Genomic DNA, 19971 nt, shown 5'->3' with positions numbered 1-19971 from the left:
GGGGGGCCAAGGCAGGAAAATCCCTTGAGCCCAGGAGTTCAAGACCAGCCTGGGCAACATAGCTCCTATTTCATTCCTGATATTGATAATTTTTATTTTCTCCTTTTTTATCTGTGTCAGTTTTTAAAAAGGTTTCTCAATTTCATTGATCTTGTTAAAGAACCAATATTTTTTTATCTTTTAAAAAAACCAGGCTGGGCACCTTGGCTCACGCCTGTAATCCCAGCACTTTGGGAGGCCGAGGCAAGCAGATCACCTGAGGTCAGGAGTTCAAGACCAGCCTGGCCAACATGGCAAAACCCTGTCTCTACAAAAATACAAAACTTAGCTGGGCATGGTGGCACATACCTGTAGTACCAGCTACTTGGGAGGCTAAGGCAGGAGAATCGCTTGAACCTGGGAGGCAGAAGTTGCAGTGAGCCAAGATGATGCCACTGCACTTCAGCCTGGGTGATAGAGTTAAAGTCTGTCTCAAAAAAACAAAAACAAACAAAGAAAAAACCAATTCTGATTTTTCTCTATTACTGTTTCCAATTTCATTGATTTCTGCTCTTTATTTCTTTTTCTATATTCTTAGAGTGAGAGCTTAGATTACTGAGACCTATACTGTTTTCTAATGGATGCACTTAGTGCTGTAAAGGTCCCTTTCAGTACTGCTATAGCTTCTGTCTCATAAATTGTGATATGTTGTATTTTCATTTTTGTTTAATTCACTGTGTTTCTTTATTTCCTTTGAGACTTTCTCTTTGACCCAATAGATTATTTAGAAAAGTGTGGTTTGATTTCCAAGTATTTGGATACTTTTCCATTACCTGTTACTGATTTTTTATTTTTTTAATTAATTAATTAATTTTTGAGACAGGGTCTCGCTTTGTCACTCAGGCTGGAGTGCAGTGGCACAATCACAGTTCACTGCAGCCTTGACCTCCCAGGCTCAAGCAATCCTCCCACCTCAGCTCCCTGAGTAGCTGGGACTACAGGCACATGCTATCACACCTGGCTGAGTTTTTAATATTTGTAGAGACGGGGGTCCCCCATGTTACCCAGGATCATTTTCAACTCCTGGCCTCAAGGAATCCTCCCACCTTGGCCTCTCAAAGTGCTAGGATTACAGGCAAGAGCCACCATACCCGGTCTCTGTTACTGATTTCTAATTTGATTCTATTGTGGTCAGAAAATATATTCCGTATAATTTCTTTTTTTTTTTTTTTTTTTTTTTTTTTTTTTTGAGACAGAGTCTCGCTTTGTTGGCAAGGCTGGAGTGAAGTGATCCTGTCTCAGCTAGCTGCAACCTCCGCCTCCCAGGTTCAAGCGATTCTCCTTCCTCAGCCTCGTAAGTAACTGGGATTACAGGCACCCATCACCACACCTGGCTAATTTTTGTATATTTAATAGAGACGGGGTTTGGCCAGGCTGGCCAGGCTGGTCTCAAATTCCTGACCTCATGTGATCCACCCACCTTGGCCTCCCAAAGTGCCGGGATTACAGGTGTGAGCTGCCGTTCCCAGCCTAATTTCTTTTTTTTTTTTTTTTTTTTTTTTTTGAGACGGAGTCTCGCTCTGTCGCCCAGGCTGGAGTGCAGTGGCGCAATCTCGGCTCACTGCAAGCTCCGCCTCCCGGGTTCACGCCATTCTCCGGCCTCAGCCTCCCGAGTAGCTGGGACTACAATTTTTAAAAAATTTTCAGATTTGTTTTATAGCTCAGGATATACTCTATCTTGATATATATTTTCCATAAGCACTTTAAAACAATGCGTATTCTTATTAGAGTGTTCTGTAAGTGTCAACTAGATTTTGTCAGTTAGTGGTGTTGAGTTCACCTATATCCTTGCTGGTTTTCTGTCTAGTTCTATCAAAATTGTTGAAAGAAGAATATTGAAGTATCTGGCTATGACTGTGAAACATCTGTTTCTCTCCTTTAAGTTCTATGAGTTTTTCTTCACATATTTTGCAACTTCATTGTTTGGTCTATATACATTTAGGACTATTATGTCTTACTGGCAGATTGATCCTTTTATCATTATCTCTCCCTATCCCTGATAATTGTCTTTACTCTGAAGTCTACTTTATCTGATATTAACAGTCACTCCTGCTTTCCTTTGACTCATGTTTACATGATACATCTTTTTTCCATTCCTTTGTTTTTAGCCCTCTTATATATTTGAAGTGAGTTTCTCATAGACAACATATAGTTGAATTGTTTTTTTAATTCTCTGTGCCAATCTGGCAATTCACTCTACCACCAGTAAATATTGGTGTATTTAGGCTTATATGTTTAATGTAATTATTAATATGGTCAAGTTTCATTCTGCTATTTTATTTTTTGTTTTATTTTTATTCTGTTTCTCATTGCTATTTTCTTTTTCCTGACGTTTTCTCTTTCTTGCATTTTTTAGAATTCCATTTTGATTTACCTACAGTGTGTTTTATTATATCGCGTTGTATAGCCTTTTTTTAGTCGTGGCTCTAGATATAGATTTAGATATATGGTATCACACTCTACTGGTATTGTCATTTTACCAGGTCAAGTGTGGAAGCCTTATCTTCCTTTATGTTTCTTACCATCCTCCTGTTACAAGCATTTAAAATATTTTCTTTAATACATTTAGAACAACATCAGTCAGTGTTATATTTTAGCTTCAATTGTAAAACATAATTTATAAAACTCAAGAGGAGAAGGAAAGTTTATTATATTTACCCATGTTTGCTTATTATATTCTTTCTTCCTTCTTTCATCATTTCCTTTCTGTTTAGAAAGCTTCCTTTGCCATTTTTTTAGGGTAGGTCTACTGGTAACAGGTTATCTTAGTTTTTCTTCATCTGAGAATGTCTTGATTTCCACTTCATCCCTGAAGGATGTTTTCGCTGGATTGACAGTTATTTTCTTTCAGCACTTGGGAAATATTGTGCCAATTCCTTCTGACCTCTATGATTCCTAATGCAAAATATGCTGTCATTCTAATTGTTTTCCTCCTACAGTTAAGGTGTCATCTTTTTCTGGCTGATTTCTAAAACTTTTTTGTTGTTTTTCGTTTTCAGAAATTTAATTATCATGTATCTTCCAGTACTTTTTCAGCCCTGCCCTTTCTCTTTTCTTTCTGGGATTTTGATGACACAATGCTAGATTTTCTTTCTTTCTTTTTTTTTTTTTTTTTTCTCGTCTCTTAGTTCCCTATTTATTTTTTTCAGTCTATTTTATCACTGTTGTTCAGACTGGGCAATTTCTATTGTTCTGCTTTTCGATTCATTAATACTTTTTTCTGTACCCTCTATTCTGCTGTTGAACCCATCTATTTTGCTTCAGTTACTGTATTTTTAAGTTCTAAAATTTCCATTTGCTTCTCTTTATATCTCGTTTTTTGCTGAGATTCTTTTTTTTTTTTTTTTTTTTTTTTGATGAGACTTTGTATTTTTTAATTTGGTTTAAGCATGTTTTTACTTTTTTTCTTTTTTTATATTTTCATTCTTTTTATTGTTTTTGTTGTTATTGTTTTAAGCATGCTTTTAATTGCTCACTGAAGCATTTTTATCTTGGCTGCTTTAAAATCCTCGTCAGATAATTCTGACATCTGTATCATCTCAGTGTTGTCACCTATTGTCCTTTTTTAAATTCGGTTTGAGATCTTCCTGGTTTTTGGTATAATTAGTGATTTTCAACTGAAATCTGGGTATTTTCACATTATTATGAAACTCTGAATCCTAGTTAAGCCTTCTCTTTTTGCTGGGGCTTTTTTTGTTTTTTTACAGAGTCTTGCTCTGTCACTTAGGCTGGAGTGCAGTGGTGCGATCTCAGATCACTGCAACCTCCATCTCCTGGGTTCAAACAATTCTCATGCCTCAGCCTCCTGAGTAGCTGGGATTACAGGTGCACACCATCATGCCCAGCTAACTTTTGTATTTTTAGTAGAGATAGGGTTTCACCACGCTGGCCAGGCTGGTCTCGAACTCCTGGCCTCAAGTGATCTGCCCGCCTTGGCCTCCCAAAGTGCTGGGATTACAGGCATGCATCACCACACCTGGCTGTTGCTGGGGCTTTTTGATACTCTCTAGCAGGGGAAATGGTAGGGGGTGCTTCCTCATTGCTGCTGGGTGGATCCTACCTCCACCAGGTTCCTCACTTAGCCTCTGTTGACACTCCAGGGCATGCACTGTTGGGAAGGCTCCTCACTTGTTCTCCACTGACACTGTAGTGGGAGTGGCCTCATTACCACCAGATGACTGTGAAAGTCCTGACTCTCCACTAGGCCTCTTCTGACACTACTTCAATGGGAAGGCATTGTGGGGTCATGTTAATACCAGGTAGAAGCCTAGGTTCCTCACATTGTCTCCACTGACACTGTGATAGTGGTGACCTCATTACCACTAATGATGGTGAAAGTGTTTAGTTTCCACTGGGCCTCTTCTGATGCTACATATGGTCTCCACTGACACTGCAGGATAGGGAGCCTCATTACAGGCCAGTGGGGATGAAAGTTCCAGCTCTCTATTTGCCCTTCTCTAACACCACCCAAGAAGGCGTATTGGACACCTTATTATAACCTTGTAAGGGTGGAAGTATAGGCTCCCCACTCAGCCTTTGTTGGCATGGATGAGATTGGGTCAGCTTTTGCTTCAGTGTTGGCTACAGTAGAATGATTATTGTCTAATAATGTTCTGTCTTGATAGGCTGCCCATTTACTGGTTCTTTGGCTAGAGATAGCAGGCTTTTATTGGGGCATCTTTTTTCTCTGCACTGTTAGCATTTCTCAGTTGTTGGCATCTTAAGCACCAAGTTTAAATTATATGAGGCAAAGAAAACCGAGGGAGCTCACCACCATTTTGTTTCTCAAGTCCGGAGGGCCCTGACTAGTCTGCCTTTTTCTCTCCATCCCTCAGAGTTTTCTAGTGTTTGTTTTATGTATAATATCCAGGATTTCTAGTTGCACTTAGTGGAAGGAATAGGAAAAGTATCTCTACTAGATCTTTCTAGAAGCAGAAGTCCTCCATGGCTATCTTTAACCAGTTCCCCCTGTGAGGGGTTGAACTGTGTTCCTGTATCCCCATTTACTGGCTAAGGACCCACTCCAAACAACCCAGCTATCCAGAGCCATGGCACTGCTACTGGGCTACATTTGAGTACTGACATTTCCTAGAACCTAAATAAAATAAGCACAGTTACTCCAGCAACACATTAAGACAATATTCTTTGTTCAAGTAGACTTTATTCTAAGGGTGTAAGGATGGTTGATAATCATATAATTATATGACTGCATTAATAGGTCAAAGGAGGGAAAATCCATCTAATCACTCCATAATGCAAAAATAGGCAATTGATAAGAATTCAACATGTTGGCCACGTGCAATGGCTCGTGCCTATAATCCCAGCACTTTGGGAGGCCGAGGTGGGCGGATAATCTGAGGTAAGGATTTCAAGGCCAGCCTGACCAACATGGAGAAACCCCATCTCTACTAAAAATACAAAATAAGTCAAGCGTGGTGGCACATGCCTATAGTCCCAGCTACTAGGGAGCCTGAGACAGGAGAATCACTTGAACCCTGGAGGCGGAGGTTGCAGTGAGCTGAGATCGCGCCATTGCACTCCAGCCCAGGCAACAAGAGCAAAACTCCGTCTCGAAAAAAAAAAAAAATAATAATAATAATAATTCAACATGCTTTCTGAAGAAATTCTTCAGAAAATGAAAATCAATGAATTATTCCTTTAAACAATTTAAAAATTCATATGTCCAATCAAAATTCAAAATTATGCTTAGTGAGACACGAGAATAATTCCTATCAAAATTAGAATTGTTTATTTCACCTCTATTATTTGACATTGTTCTGGGATTACTAGCCAATGAAATGGGCATGAATATAAAATAAGTAACAATTCCTAGCAACTATATTCTTATTCCATGTCCCTTCACCATATCATTTCTCCTTGCAGTTGATATTAACTATAAGATTGCTTAATTAGTTCCCTAGCCCCATCAGTTATTCTGGCTTTCTTCCCACCCACCTGTCTTGCTGAGGTCTCAAGTATGCTTCATCATTCAAATGATGAGAATTATGATCAGGGCCATGTCTGAAACACTTTGTATTCCTAATGCTGAGAAAATAGTAGAGCCTCAGTGAGTATTTTCAGATTAATAATTTAAAATGCGATATTAAAAATTGAAATGTATATGTCACATATCACTTGAACCCAGGAGGCAGAGGTTGCAGTGAGCCAAGATCGCGCCACTGCACTCCATCCTGGGCGACAGAATGAGATTCTGTCTCCAAAAAAAAAAAAGAAATGTATATGTCACATGAAGGCAAGGCAGCAGTAATTTTGTCTTGTTAAGGTTTGTTCAGAATCTAACACTTTGTGGTTATACAGTATTTAACATCAATTTTTGTGATGAGATCAAAATAGCATATCCTAGAACTCTCAATATTTTTTAATTGGCATTTGGCCAAATCATAATAGTTTTTATATCTTAGGCCTCCAGCTGAAAATCCTTTGGATATTCTAAAATATTCTCAAAACTTCAGTGATTCAAGAAAGCAATCAACAGAGTGAAGAGACAACCCGTGCAATGGAAGAAAATTCTGCAAACTCTACATCTGATAAGTATCCAACAGCATTGGATACTAACATAGCATAAGGACTCAACCCAACAACAAGAAAACAATAACCTGATTTTAAAATGGACAAAAGACCTGAAAAGATTTCTCAAAAGAAAACATACAGATGGCCAACAGGCATATGAAAAGATGTTCAACATCACTAATCATCAGGGAAATGCAAATTGAAACCACAGTGACCTGTCATCTGTCACTTGTTAGGATGGCTATTATCAAAAAGACAAGAGATAACAAAAGTTAGAATATGAAGAAAAGAGAACACTTGTACCCTGTTGATGGGAACATAAATTAGTACAGAAATTATGAAAAACAGGATGGAGATTCCTCAAACAATTAAAAATAGAACTACCATATGATCCAGCAATTCAACTTCTCAGTATATATCTGAAGGAAATGAAGTCACTGTGTCAGAGAGATATCTGCACTCCCATGTTTATTGCAGCGTTACTCACAATAGTCAAGACACAGAATCAACCTTGGTGTCCATCAGTAGATGAATGAATAAAGAAAATGTGTATACATACACAATGGAGTACCATACAGCCTTTAAAAAAGAAGGAAATCCTGTTATTTGTGACAACACGGATGAACCTGAAAGACATGCTAACTGAAATAAGCCAGGCACAGAAAGACAAATACCACATTATCACTTATATGTGGAACCTTTTTTTTTTTAAGTGAAACTCATAGAAGCAGAGTATAGAATAATGGTTACCAGGAGGCTGGGTGGAGAGTTGGGGGAGAGATGGGGTTAGGGAGATGTCAGTCAAAGTATACAAAATGTCAGACAGTAGGAATAAGTTCAAGCTGTACAATGTTGTATAACATGGTGACTATAGTTAATAACAATGTATTGTATACTTCAAAATAGCTGATAGTAAATTTTAAACATGGGAGCAGAATATATGCTTGCCCTTTTACTCCTATTGTTTCTAAATTTAGCTGAAAACTAACTGTATGCAGTAGGTTAATCAGAGATGAATTTTTTTAATAATTTTTTTTGAGACAGGGTCTCACTGTGTTGCCCAGGCAGGAGTGCAGTTGTGGGATGTTGGCTCACTGCAGTCTTGTCCTCCTGGGCTTATGCAATCCTCCCAGCTCAGTCTCCTGAGTAGCTGGGACCACAGGCACATGCCTGTGCCTGGCTACTATTTTTCTTTTGAGACAGAGTTTCACTCTTGTTTCCTAGGCTGGAGTGCAATGGTGCAATATCGGCTCACTGCAACCTCCGCCTCCTGGGTTCAAGCGAGTCTTCTGCCTCAGCCTCCTGAATAGCTGGGATTACAGGCACCTGCCACCATGTCCAGCTAATTTTTGTATTTTTAGTAGAGACTGGGTTTTGCCATAGTGACCAGGCTGGTCTTGAACGCCTGACCTCAGGTGATCTGCCCACCTCGGCCTCCCAAAGTGCTGGGATTACAGGCATGAACCACCACGCCCGGCCATTTTGAAAAATTTTTTTGTAGAGAAAATTGTTATGTTGCCGAGGCTGGTCTCAAACTCCTAGGCTCGAACCAATCCTCCCACCTTGGCCTTCCAAAGTGCTGGGATTACAGGCATGAACCACCTCGCCCAGCCAAGAGATTATTTTTAAATTTTTATTTCTCTTTGAGACAGGGTCTCACTTTGTTGCCCAAGCTGGAGTGCGGTGGTGCCATTTCAGCTCACTGCGACCTCCACCTCCCAGGTTCAAGCAATCCTCCTGCCTCAGCCTCTGGAGTAGCTGGGACTACAGGTATGCCCCACCACTCCTGGCTAAATTTTTTTTTTTTTTTTTGAGATGGGGTTCACCATGTTGGCCAGGCTGGTCTTGAACTCCTGACCTCAGGTGATCTGCCTGCCTCAACCTCCCAAAATGCTGGGATTACAGGCGCGAGCCACCGGACCTAGTGAGATTAATTTTTTAAGTTAAGTTACCTCAAATTAATTTGCTCTTTTCCACAGGAAATTTTTAGTGCAGCCCTATGCACATCTGATGCTCTCAATTTAGTTGTGACAATGGATAAATCCTGCAACAAATCTGACATCCCTTGACCAAAAGCAAGTACGAAAATTTTTTTGACATCATATCTAGTTTAAATTTTACCTCTGTTCCAGAATGTTTATCTCTGATAACATCCATCTGTCTCTTAAATAGTTCTAATACAGCATTGTAGACCAGTTCATATTGTTCCTGAAGAGCATCACAACCCAGAACAAATGAAAACAAAAAGAAAAAAAATGGTGAACTGCAGGACCAGATTTTAGGAATTTGAACACCAATCAAATCCTAATATAGCAGACCCAAAAGGACAATCAGCATGTTATTAAACTTACTAACAATGCCTTATGCTTGCATAGTTCACTTCAGATTTCAAAGCACTTTTATGCTGCTGAAAATAGCTATTTGATACACCTGTAACTAATGTACAAGAATCTTATGACTTGTTTCTTTTATGTTCTAACCCTACTTTCTTATCTTTCTCTCCATCATTCCTCTAATTCTGTTTCCTTTGCTCATATTAAAAAAAAAATGTATTTCATTCTAGATGGATTTTTTGTAAGCAACCTTCATCTTTTCTGGAAAAAGAGATAGTAGTTGGTGTATAGATAGGTAACTTCAATGTATACGCTTTAATTCGGTCCTCTCAATTGCTCTATAAAGTAGATAGGCTATTATACCTATTTACAAACAGTTTATCCCAGGTCATTCAGAAGAAATTTCCAGGACTTGACTCAGAAACTTAATTTCCACACTCTTAGTTCAGTGCATTTAGATAAAGTTGCTAAAATTTTGTCCTAGTAAAGATACCAAAGAAAAGTAAACCACTAAATAAGGTTTGGAAATTTGTGGTTACAAAAGGATTTCACCATAGAGAAATGAGACCTCTACTATTACAAGGTTTACGAGTTCTTACTATTCTGTTTTAGCCTGTACTTGCTCAAGCACTTAATTTTGAACCTACTTTTTATCTGAATGGGCCTATTCAGAGTTTTCCCTGACGCTTTACACATTTCTATACAAATAAGGAACAATATTTTTTCAAAGATAATTTTAGCAAGAAACAATGCAGAGTCTGTATCATCCAACATAGTCATTAGTATGCTCTTTTTTTTTTTTTTTTTTTTTTTTTTGAGACATGGTCTCACCATGTTGCCCAGGTTGGAGTGCAGTGATGCAATTTCGGCTTATCGCAGCCTCGACCTCCCAGGCTCAAGTGATGCTCCCACCTCAGTCTCCCAAGTAAGTTGGGACTGCAGGCACCTGCCACTACACCCTGCTAATTTTTGTATTTTTTGTAGAGACAAGGTCTCACTATGTTGCGCAGGCTGGTTTTGAACTCCTGAGCTCAAGCGATCCACCTGCCTCAGCCTCCCAAAGTGCGGGGGTTATAGGCATGAGCCACCACATCTGGCTAATTTTTTTAAGAAAGAAAAATCAGGGCCGGGCAAGGTGGCTCACGCCTGTAATCCCAGCACTTTGGGAGGCTGAGGCAGGTGGATCACGAAGTCAGGAGTTCAAGACCAGCCTGGCCAGCGTGGTGAAACTCCATCTCCACTACAAACACAAAAAATTAGCTAAGCATGGTGGCACGTGCCCGTAGTCCCACCTACTCAGGAGGCTGAGGCAGGAGAATTGCTTGAAACTGGCAGAGCGGAGGTTGCACTGAGCCGAGATCGTGCCATTGCACTCCAGCCTGAGTGACAGAGTGAAAGTACATCTCAAAAAAAAAAAAAAAAAAGAAAAGAAAAGAAAGAAAAATCAGACAGGAAGCTCTCATCTGGTTACAGTGCCATTTCCTGGTTAGAGTAGTGTCAGAAAAAAACAGCTACAACTGTTAAATTAGTTGTTTGATAATGCCAAAATGTGAAGGCTTTTTCAGCTGTCTTTCAACTCTTAAAAGTAGACCTGAAATGGAATTTGTTTTTGAAATGGAGTATAGTTTTATTAAATTAGTATTGCAATTTATGTAACTAGATTCCATACTTCTGGAATCTTTATGCATTTACATGGATCAGCCTTCTTTCAAGTCTGACAGCATTAAACCACTAATGCTTTCATTTCATATAAGCTTTCTCCCTCACAGGTTGAATATAGAAAACACCTACACTCAGCACATGAAAAGTTATTTTTTTCCACCAGCTATTAGTGGAAAACCTGTGGAGGCCAGTTTTATATTATAATAGCTCTTTATTTTTTCCCTTTAATTAACAACTTCTAGACTAAAATATCTGAATTGCCATTGTCAGTGGTTTTATCTCTAAAACTATTTGCATCTTCATTTCTAAGTGTCTTAAACACTTTAAGGTCTTGCTATTTAAGTCGTTAAAAGTAGTTCTAACAGATTACACAAAAGTGCCTGTTAATAAATATCAATATACATTTGATGAATGAATGGGTCAATTCTAAATTCTATATTAAAAATGAATACCACTTAGAAAACTAAAACTGTTGGGTAAAACTATTGGTGTAGAAATGTGAGTGAAATTAATATTGTAGACAGTGAGAGATTTGAGCTAGGAGGAGAAGGGAAGAGCATTCCTAAATGGAATGAACAAGTGTGGGCATTCTGGGGTAGGTTAAAAGATTGTGATACATAAATATAGTGTGATTATAATATATACATATATATATATATACACACACATATTTTTTTTTTTTTTGAGACAGAGTCTCACTCTGTTGCCCAGGCTGGAGTGCAGTGGTGTGATCTCGCCCACTGCAACCTCTACCTCGCAGGTTCAAGCAATTCTCCTGCCTCAGCCTCCTGAGTAGCTGGGATTGCAGGTGGCTGCCATCATGTCCAGCTAATTTTTGTATTTTCACTAGAGACGAGGTTTCAGCATATTGGTCAGGCTGGTCTCGAACTCCTGACCTCAGGTGATCCACCCACATCAGCCTCCCAAAGTGCTGGGATTACAGGTGTGAGCCACCGTGCCTGGCCCAATTATGTGTTTTTTAAAAAGTATGCATGCAATAAGAATCAGGAGAAACTATAGAAAAATAGTAATAGTGGCTATCTCTAGGTAATAGGAATATATTTTTTATTTTTATTTTTCAGTGTTTCCTAAAATGAGCACATAGACTGAATTCTCCATATTCTGTTACCACATCCTGAGGTAGAGATTATAAATCCCTGATTTTCTATGCTTTCAGAGATGAATTTTATCACTACAAAATTTCAAGTTAACATGACCTAGCTATTTCAAGTTCACAAGCCAAACAGTTTGTTGAATAGTTTTACAACATCCTTTGTAAGGAAGTAAGTAATATTACATTGGTGTCTTAATATTTTCTGAACAGACAGTAAAATAAGGAATGAAAGGAATTTGACCCAGGACAAGGGATACAGGAAAAATATTGGGATATTCAGAGTTACAGAAAATGGCAATGGACTCTAGAGCATGTAATAGTAAATTGGTGTTATATGTGAGCAGTCAGCTGTTTTTGGATGCCTCACCATTAAACATAGAGATGGAGCAAGACTCAGACACACTTTCTGATCCATTCACTACAGTTCATACCTGAGTTTGAACTAATGAAGGCCTCTGTGTCCGCATTTCCTGGATCAAACTGAAAACACTGAAGTTCTCAGGAATTATCTATCGAATTAAAGGGGAAAATATCTTATTCCTTTCAATACTTTGTTAATAAATTATTGCTACTTTTTCATAGTCTTGTACTTCCATGGCATCTGCTCTTCTAACATGGGGTAATATCAGAAAAAATGATGCATTTTTAAAACAAATGAGGTTTCTTATCACTTGCAACATGATTTAAAGCCTGGTATTTTCCCTAGAAAAGACTAAAGAAACTCTTCAGAATGATTTCACACGGTGTAACCAAATGTCTAAAACTATAGATATAACGAGGGACAAGATTCAGTAGATGCACAAGTATGAGAGTTGTATAAAATAAAAGAGGTTGGTAGATAGGTCTAAAGGCCATATTTTAAACTTCCTATTAGACATTAAAAAATGATGTATAGATTGGAACGCAAAGTATGATTGCAGTAAGTTGAGTCCATCTATTAAAGCAGTTTGGATAAAGGAAGGGTAACTATATAATTTAGGACAGTGGTCCTCAAACTTTATCATGCATCACAATCACCTGGACAGCTTGCTGGGCCCCCATCTCTAGAGATACGGTTCAATTCAATGGGGCCCAGTAATTTGCCTTCACCTTAGGTTAGGTGCACCTAACCCCCTTGGGCTTCAACCCCTACATTATTGGAATCTCCAAAGATGGGAAAACAAACATTAAAGGATATATAAATTACAGACTTTCTGGGAGTCTGAAAAAGTAGAAATAGAAATCTTTGACCTATTTTCAATATTTCACAAGAACTAACAGAAATTATATGTCTACTAAAACAGCTGCACAAGCTAAGTGAAATACCTGGTTTCCTTGGGTTTTGTTTTTTGTTTTTGTTTTTGAGACGGAGTTTTGCTCTTGTTGCCCAGGCCAAGTGCAATGGCACAATCTCGGCTCACTGCAGCCTCCCTCTCCCAGGTTCAAGCGATTCTCCTGCCTCAGCCTCCCGAGTAGCTGGGATAACAGGCATGCACCACCACACCCGGCTAATTTTGTATTTTTAGTAGAGATGGGGTTTCTCCATGTTGATCAGGCTGGTCTTGAAGTCCCGACCTCAGGTGATCCACCCACCTCAGCCTCCCAAAGTGCTGAGATTACAGGCATGAGCCACCGCACCCGGCCAAGTTTTCTTGGTTTTGATTAGAATTGTCAACTCAGAATGGTTGAACAGTAGAACAGTGATATCCAGTAAAAATATAATGTGAGTCACATATGTAATTTTAAATTTCCTTTCCTTTTTTTTTTTTTTTTTTGAGAAGGAGTTTCACTTTTGTTGCCCAAGCTGGAGTACAATTGGTCCGATCTTGGCTCACTGCAACCTCCACCTCCCAGGTTCAAGTGATTCTCCTGTCTCAGCCTCTGGAGTAGCTGGTATTACAGGCATGTGCCACCACACCTGGCTAATTTTGTATTTTTAGTAGAGACAGCATTTCACCATATTGGTCAGGCTGGTCTCGAACTCCTGAAGGTGATCAGCCTGCCTTGGCCTCCCAAAGTGCTGGGATTACAGGCGTGAGCCACCACGCCCGGCCGAAAATTTCTTTCTTTTCTTTCTTTTTTTTTTTTTTTTTTGTGAGATGGAGTCTCGCTCTGTTGCCCAGGCTGGAGTGCAGTGGCACAATCTCGGCTCACTGCAAACTCCGCCTCCCAGGTTCACACCATTCTCCTGCCTCAGCCTCCCGAGTAGCTGGGACTACAGGCGCCCGCCACCACGCCCGGCTAGTTTTTTGTATTTTTAGTAGAGACGAGGTTTCACCGTGTTAGCCAGGATAGTCTCGATCTCCTGACCTCGTGATCCACCCGCCTCAGCCTCCCAAAGTGCTGGGATTACAGTCGTGAGCCACCGCGCCCGGCCTCTTTTTTTTTTTTTTTTTTTTTTTTTGAGATAGAGTCTCTATCACCCAGGCTGGAGTACAGTGGCTCAGTCTCTGCTTGTTGCAACCTCCACCTCCCGGGTTCAAGCGATTCTCCTGCCTCAGCCTCCTGAGTAGCTGGGATTACGGGCATGCACCACTATGCCTGGCTAATTTTTTTGCTTTTCTTTTTTTTTTTGAGATGGAGTCTCGCTCTGTCACCTAGGCCGGAGTGCAGTGGCGCGAACTTGGCTCACTGCAAGCTCCGCCTCCCCGGTTCAAGCCATTCTCCCACCTCAGCCTCCTGAGTAGCTGGAACTACAGGCGCCCGCCACCACGCCTAGCTAATTTTTTTGTATTTTTAGTAGAGACAGGGTTTCACCATGTTTGCCAGGATGGTCTCGAACTTCTGACCTCGTGATCCGCCTGCCTCGGCCTCCCAAAGTGCTGGGATTACAGGCGTGAGCCACCACACCCAGCCTAAATTTTCAAACAGACACATTCAAAAATGAAAATAGGTGAAATTAATTTTAATAACATAGCCCAATATATATTACATTTCTAACAAGTTCTCAGGTGATGCTGATGCTTCTTGTCTGTGGACCACCCTTTAAGACCCACCTACCTGGGAACTAATTTAATCATCTGACAGAGTGGGTCTACAAGTACATTTTCTAGAAAAAATGAACCATGAAGATAGATATTTTGAAAAACCAAACAATTACTAATATGAAAGCAGTAGAGTAAGAAAATGGGAAGTGCCTGCTGAGAGAAACTCACCCCATCTTTTAGCAACATCCATGTATAGTCAATAGCACAAATAACACCAGTCCTTCCACAGCCAGCACTGAAATGAAAGATCACAGTAGCATGTATGCATGTATACCTAGAGAGAATGGACCATTGACAGTAGCTGGAAAATTTCACCAACAGATTTGAGGAAGAAGATGCCTGGGGACAATTAAACTTCCCAAACCCCACCATTTCCCAGAGCACATTTGTCATGCCACAGGTCCTAGGCAACATCTCAGAGCAAGAGTCTCTAGAGTTGTACTACTCACAAGTAACTTATCAGAAAAACATGAATTTAATGCTTAGGTTGAATTTATTGTCGTTTGTTTCTGCTATTAACCTTTCCCCCTTTCAATTACAAAGTCCTGGCCAGACGCTGACATTTGGTTCATTCTAGGTAGAAGGTTTATACATAGCATCATACCTGCAGTGAATGCATATAGGAACACTGTCATCCTCTTGGTAACAACGTACATCCCAGATGAGCTCAAGGATAGGGTCTATAGATGAAGGTACATCATGGTCTGGCCAATTCTTGTAATGAAACTGGTAGATAGTTCGAGTGTCCTATAAAAAATAGCCAGATGGGAGGGGAAGAGAGGCAAGGGCAGAAAAACTACCTATTAGGTACAATGCTCACTACCTGGGGTGATGTGATTATTCCGTGGCACACAGTATTCCCATGTAACAAACCTGCACATTTACGCCCTTATGTATTATATTCATAAAATTAAAGTTGAGGCTGGGTGTGGTGGTTTACGCCTGTAATCCTAGCACTTTGGGAGGCCAAGGCAGGCAGATTACTTGAGGTCAGAAGTTCAAGACCATCCTGACCAACATGGGGAAACCCTGTCTCTACTAAAAATACAAAAATTAGCCAGGCATGGTGGCACACACCTGTAGTCCCAGCTACTGGGGAGGCTGCAGCACAAGAGTTGCTTGGACCCAGGAGGCTCAGGTTGCAGTAAGCCGAGATTGCACCACTGCACACTCCACACTCCAGCCTGGGTGACAGAGCACAACTCTGTCCCCTCCTCCCCCCCAAAAAAAAAGTTGAAATTATTTTTAAAATAGCCAGGATAATAAGACAACTGAAGGCTGGAACTCCACCTCATTATACCAAGACATCAGTCTGGCATACTAAGTTTTATGTATATCCTTTTAGAAATTTATTCCGGTTTCTTCTCTATAAATCTCAGGTGACCAGATGCTTTCTGAAAACAATTAAAAGTGATTTCAGGTCACTTTTGACCCCATCTGCCCCATTCACAAGAGGCAATAGCTGGATATGAAAATAGTTGGGAAACCAGTGTTTCCCAACCGGTATGCCTCAAATGTGCCACAATCATGCTGATATAGTAAATCTCTTTGCCTTAGAGAAGCTGGGCAGGGCCTAGGGCAGCCTAAGCTCTCAAACTGGTCCCCAGTCTCTATGTACTGTTCAGCTTCTGTTTACCCTACAAATATTATCATTTTATATGTGTGTCATGGTAGAGAATAGATTGAAGACATATTATACCAACGGTTTCTTCTTTTTTTCTTCTTCTTTGAGACAAGGTCTTGCTCTGTCACCCAGGCTGCAGTGCAGTGGCACCATCTCGGTTCACTGCAACCTCCGCCTCCAGGGCTCACATGATTTCTCCTGCCTAAGCCTCCTGACTAGCTGGAACCACAGGCATGCACCATCACACCCAGCTAATTTTTTTGTGTTTTTAGTAGAGACGGGTTTTTGCCATGTTGGCCAGGCTCAAAATTCTCTTGAATATGAAGACTCATTCACGACATCAAAGACCCTACCACTCCCCATTGTCTTATGCCCAGCCTTAGCTACACACATCTATATTTACTTGCCTGATCTCTATAGGCTTTTGATAAACTCAAAAGCCTTAGAGTTTTTATACTTACACTATTGAACTTAACTTTTAGAGTCCTGATTATATAATCAGATTTCCTTTTTTCAGCTTCCTAAAAAGAAAAAGAAGACCAAAATATTAGTGATTGCAAAGACAAGCTCACTATAAGGTAGACCCTGAAGGCTTTACTCAGACATGAGAACAGACATTATACTTACACAGGATATAGAGAAAGGGCCAAATTCCAGCTGCATCTCTCCTGGCTCAGCCCAGTAGCGCTCACACTTTTTCTGTTGCACAAAGCAGAATGCAGTGATTTCCCTCCATGTATTCTAGTCTCTTCGGGGGAATAAAACCCACTCCCTCATCTGGAAGCATATTTAGCTCTGTCCTTCACCTTAGGTTAGGTGCGTCTAACCCCCTTGGGCTTCAACCCCTACATTATTAAAATCTCCAAAGATGGGAAAACAAACATTAAAGGATATATAAATTACAGACTTCCTGGGAGTCTGAAAAAGTAGAAATAGAAGTCTTTGACCTATTTTCAGTATTTCACAGGAACTAACAGAAATTATATGTCTACTAAAACAGCTGCACAAGCTAAGTGAAATACCTAGTTTCCTTGGTTTTGATTAGAATTGTCAACTCAGAATGGCAACAGTAGAACAGTGATATCCAGTAAAAATATAATGTGAGCCACAAATGTAATTTTAAATTTTCAAATAGACACATTAAAAAATGAAAAGAGGTGAAATTAATTTTAATAACATATCTTAGCCCTGCATATCAAAACATTTTGACATGTAACCAATATAAAATAATTATCAGATATTTGGCATTTTTTACTAAGTCTTCAAATTCCAGTGTGTATTTTATATTTATAGCTAATCTCAATTAGGATGCCAAATTTTGGAAGTATTTTATTTCCATTTAGATTTAATAAAACTTACATCTGAAAAATTTTCACATACTCAAACAGCTTTCTGATAGCTGAATTGCATGTCAGTTTTTAAGTTTAAATCAATTAAAATAATTGAGTTCCCCAGTCACATTAGCCGTATTTTAAATGCTCAATAGCTGTATGTGTCTGGTGGATGCAATATGGGACAGCACAGGATTAAAAGCTCTGGCTGGCAGTTAAAGATATCTGATTAATAGAAATGGGCAAGTGATTTGTTAATCTTTTTTTTTTTTTTTTTTTTTTTTTTGAGACGGAGTCTCGCTGTGTCGCCCAGGCTGGAGTGCAGTGGCCGGATCTCAGCTCACTGCAAGCTCTGCCTCCCGGGTTTTTACGCCATTCTCCTGCCTCAGCCTCCCGAGTAGCCGGGACTACAGGCGCCCGCCACCTCGCTCGGCTAGTTTTTTTGTATTTTTTAGTAGAGACGGGGTTTCACCGTGTTAGCCAGGATGGTCTCGAACTCCTGACCTCGTGATCCGCCCGTCTCGGCCTCCCAAAGTGCTGGGATTACAGGCTTGAGCCACCGCGCCCGGCCGATTTGTTAATCTTAAAAGCATATTTTGTTTTTAACTTTAAAACATAGAGTCTACTGAGAAAACAAATAGGATTCTTATGAGAAAAAAAAAAAATCCCCTGAGAATCACGTGGCATTGCAAAATTGAAAACTAGAAAGATGACATAAGTTTTATCTAGGCACACTTAGGTAAGTTCTGCTGCCAATTTCACCTTCCTTTTTCTTCTTTCCTTTGTTTGTAGGTCAGCAGGTACTAGTAAGTAACTTACCTTTCCCATTTCATACTCCATGCATGCCATAACAATGATCTGGGGGATGAAATAGATAGAAACTTAAACATTCATGTATAGTTAGAAAGAGCAGTTAATACATGGATCCCAGAGTCAGAAAGTATTAACCATTCTTTTTTCTTTTTTGTTGTTTTTTTTTTTTTAACCAAAAAAGAAATCCTGGTAACTTATGAAACATTGCTCTTACTCTTCCTTCATTCTGACAGTACTTCCCCTTTCTCTGTTCAAACCAGTAATCTTGTTACCAGATGAACCTGTCAAGGTAAGAACTTTCTAATTTTTAAATTTATTTTTATTATTTTTAAAAATTTATTTATTTTTGAGACAGGGTCTCATTCTGTCACCCAGGCTGGAGTGCTGTGGCACAATCTCAACTCACTGCAGTCTCAACCTCATGGGCACAAGCAATCCTCCCACATCAGCTTCCTGAGTAGCCGGGACTATAGGCACACACCACCACTCGCAGCTAATTTTTGCTTTTTTTGGTTTTTTTTGGGTTTTTTTTGTTTTTTTTGTTTTTTGAGACGGAGTCTGTCTCTGTCGCCCAGGCTGGAGTGCAGTGGCCGGATCTTAGCTCACTGCAAGCTCCGCCTCCCGGGTTTGCGCCATTCTCCTGCCTCAGCCTCCCGAGTAGCTGGGACTACAGGCGCCCGCCACCTCGCCCGGCTATTTTTTTTGTATTTTTTAGTAGAGACGGGGTTTCACTGTGTTAGCCAGGATGGTCTCGATCTCCTGACCTCGTGATCCGCCCGTCTCGGCCTCCCAAAGTGCTGGGATTACAGGCTTGAGCCACCGCGCCCGGCGATTTTTGTATTTTTTGTAGAGACAGGGTTTTGCCATATTGCCCAGGCTGGTCTAGAACCCCTAGGCTCAAGCTATCCACCCCTCTTGGCCTCCCAGAGTACACCTGGCTAAGAACTTTCATTTCCTTAGACAAGAATGGCATTGTGATTCTGACTAAAAGAGGCCTGAACCCTGAAGTTCCACTGACCAATTTTTTAAAGGCACTGTTTTTAATAAAGTAGAGAATAAAGTAACAGAAGCAACGCTATACTTACAAGGACGTTGTATTCCCAAATCATCCTCCAGAAGTCCAGGAGGGTTGTAGATAAAGGACCCTGGGTGGCAATATAAGTCTTGGGTCCATAAACTCCCTAAAGGGGAACAGAAATTACGTGGCGTGACTACAAATAATACCGTGTTCTCACCTAGTCCTCCCCTTCCCTTTTTTTTTTTTTTTTTTTTGAGACAGTCTCACTGTGTTACTCAGGCTGGGGTGCAGTGGCATAATCACGGCTCACTGCAGCCTTGACCTCCTGTTCTCAAGCAATCCCCTTACTCAGCCTCTCCAGTAGCTGGGACTACAAGCACATGCCACCACACCTGTTTAATTTTTTAACTTTTTGTTGAGATGGGGTCTCATATGTTGCCCAGGCTGGTCTCAAATTCTTGGGTTCAAGTGATCCTCCCGCGTCAGCCTCCCAAAGTGCTGGGATTACACGCATGAGCCACTGAGTCCAGCCAGCCCTCC

The 19971-nt window shown here is 40.3% G+C and overlaps 1 protein-coding gene and 2 long non-coding RNA genes across 17 annotated transcripts in view; 2 read left to right on the top strand and 1 right to left on the bottom strand.

Annotated features, from left to right (window-relative positions):
• LOC102116058 (uncharacterized) overlaps positions 1 to 19971 on the top strand; it is an 84061-nt gene that overhangs the window by 32788 nt on the left and 31302 nt on the right. The gene's annotated exons all lie outside the window — the stretch shown is intronic.
• The window catches only part of PTPN22 (protein tyrosine phosphatase non-receptor type 22), a 64905-nt gene that overhangs the window by 31559 nt on the left and 13375 nt on the right, over positions 1 to 19971 (bottom strand). For 9 of the 15 annotated variants that reach the window (XR_012416276.1, XR_010587862.2, XM_015430837.4 and 6 more), the window contains exons 4-11: positions 19499 to 19594; positions 18420 to 18458; positions 16897 to 16968; positions 16731 to 16790; positions 15250 to 15392; positions 14814 to 14880; positions 12111 to 12188; positions 8692 to 8778 (exon numbers count right to left, since the gene is read on the bottom strand). Coding sequence is in view for 13 of the 15 variants with exons in the window: in XM_015430837.4 (XP_015286323.2) it covers positions 8692 to 8778; positions 12111 to 12188; positions 14814 to 14880; positions 15250 to 15392; positions 16731 to 16790; positions 16897 to 16968; positions 18420 to 18458; positions 19499 to 19594 (642 nt within the window). In the remaining 2 variants the exon portion in view is untranslated. The remainder of the gene's footprint in view (positions 1 to 8691; positions 8779 to 12110; positions 12189 to 14813; positions 14881 to 15249; positions 15393 to 16730; positions 16791 to 16896; positions 16969 to 18419; positions 18459 to 19498; positions 19595 to 19971) is intronic. The other 6 variants (XM_065547534.2, XM_073998493.1, XM_073998490.1 and 3 more) reach the window with 2 other exon arrangements.
• On the top strand, positions 1236 to 7840 carry LOC135971650 (uncharacterized). The gene is made up of 2 exons (XR_010587899.2): positions 1236 to 1333; positions 6462 to 7840. It is a non-coding gene; the product is annotated as an uncharacterized lncRNA (long non-coding RNA).

The sequence above is a fragment of the Macaca fascicularis genome, chromosome 1, assembly GCF_037993035.2.
Source record: "Macaca fascicularis isolate 582-1 chromosome 1, T2T-MFA8v1.1".
NCBI classification, from domain to species: Eukaryota; Metazoa; Chordata; class Mammalia; order Primates; family Cercopithecidae; genus Macaca; species Macaca fascicularis.
The sequence above is the reverse complement of the archived record's forward strand: the minus strand, read 5'-3'. Positions and strand labels throughout refer to the sequence as shown.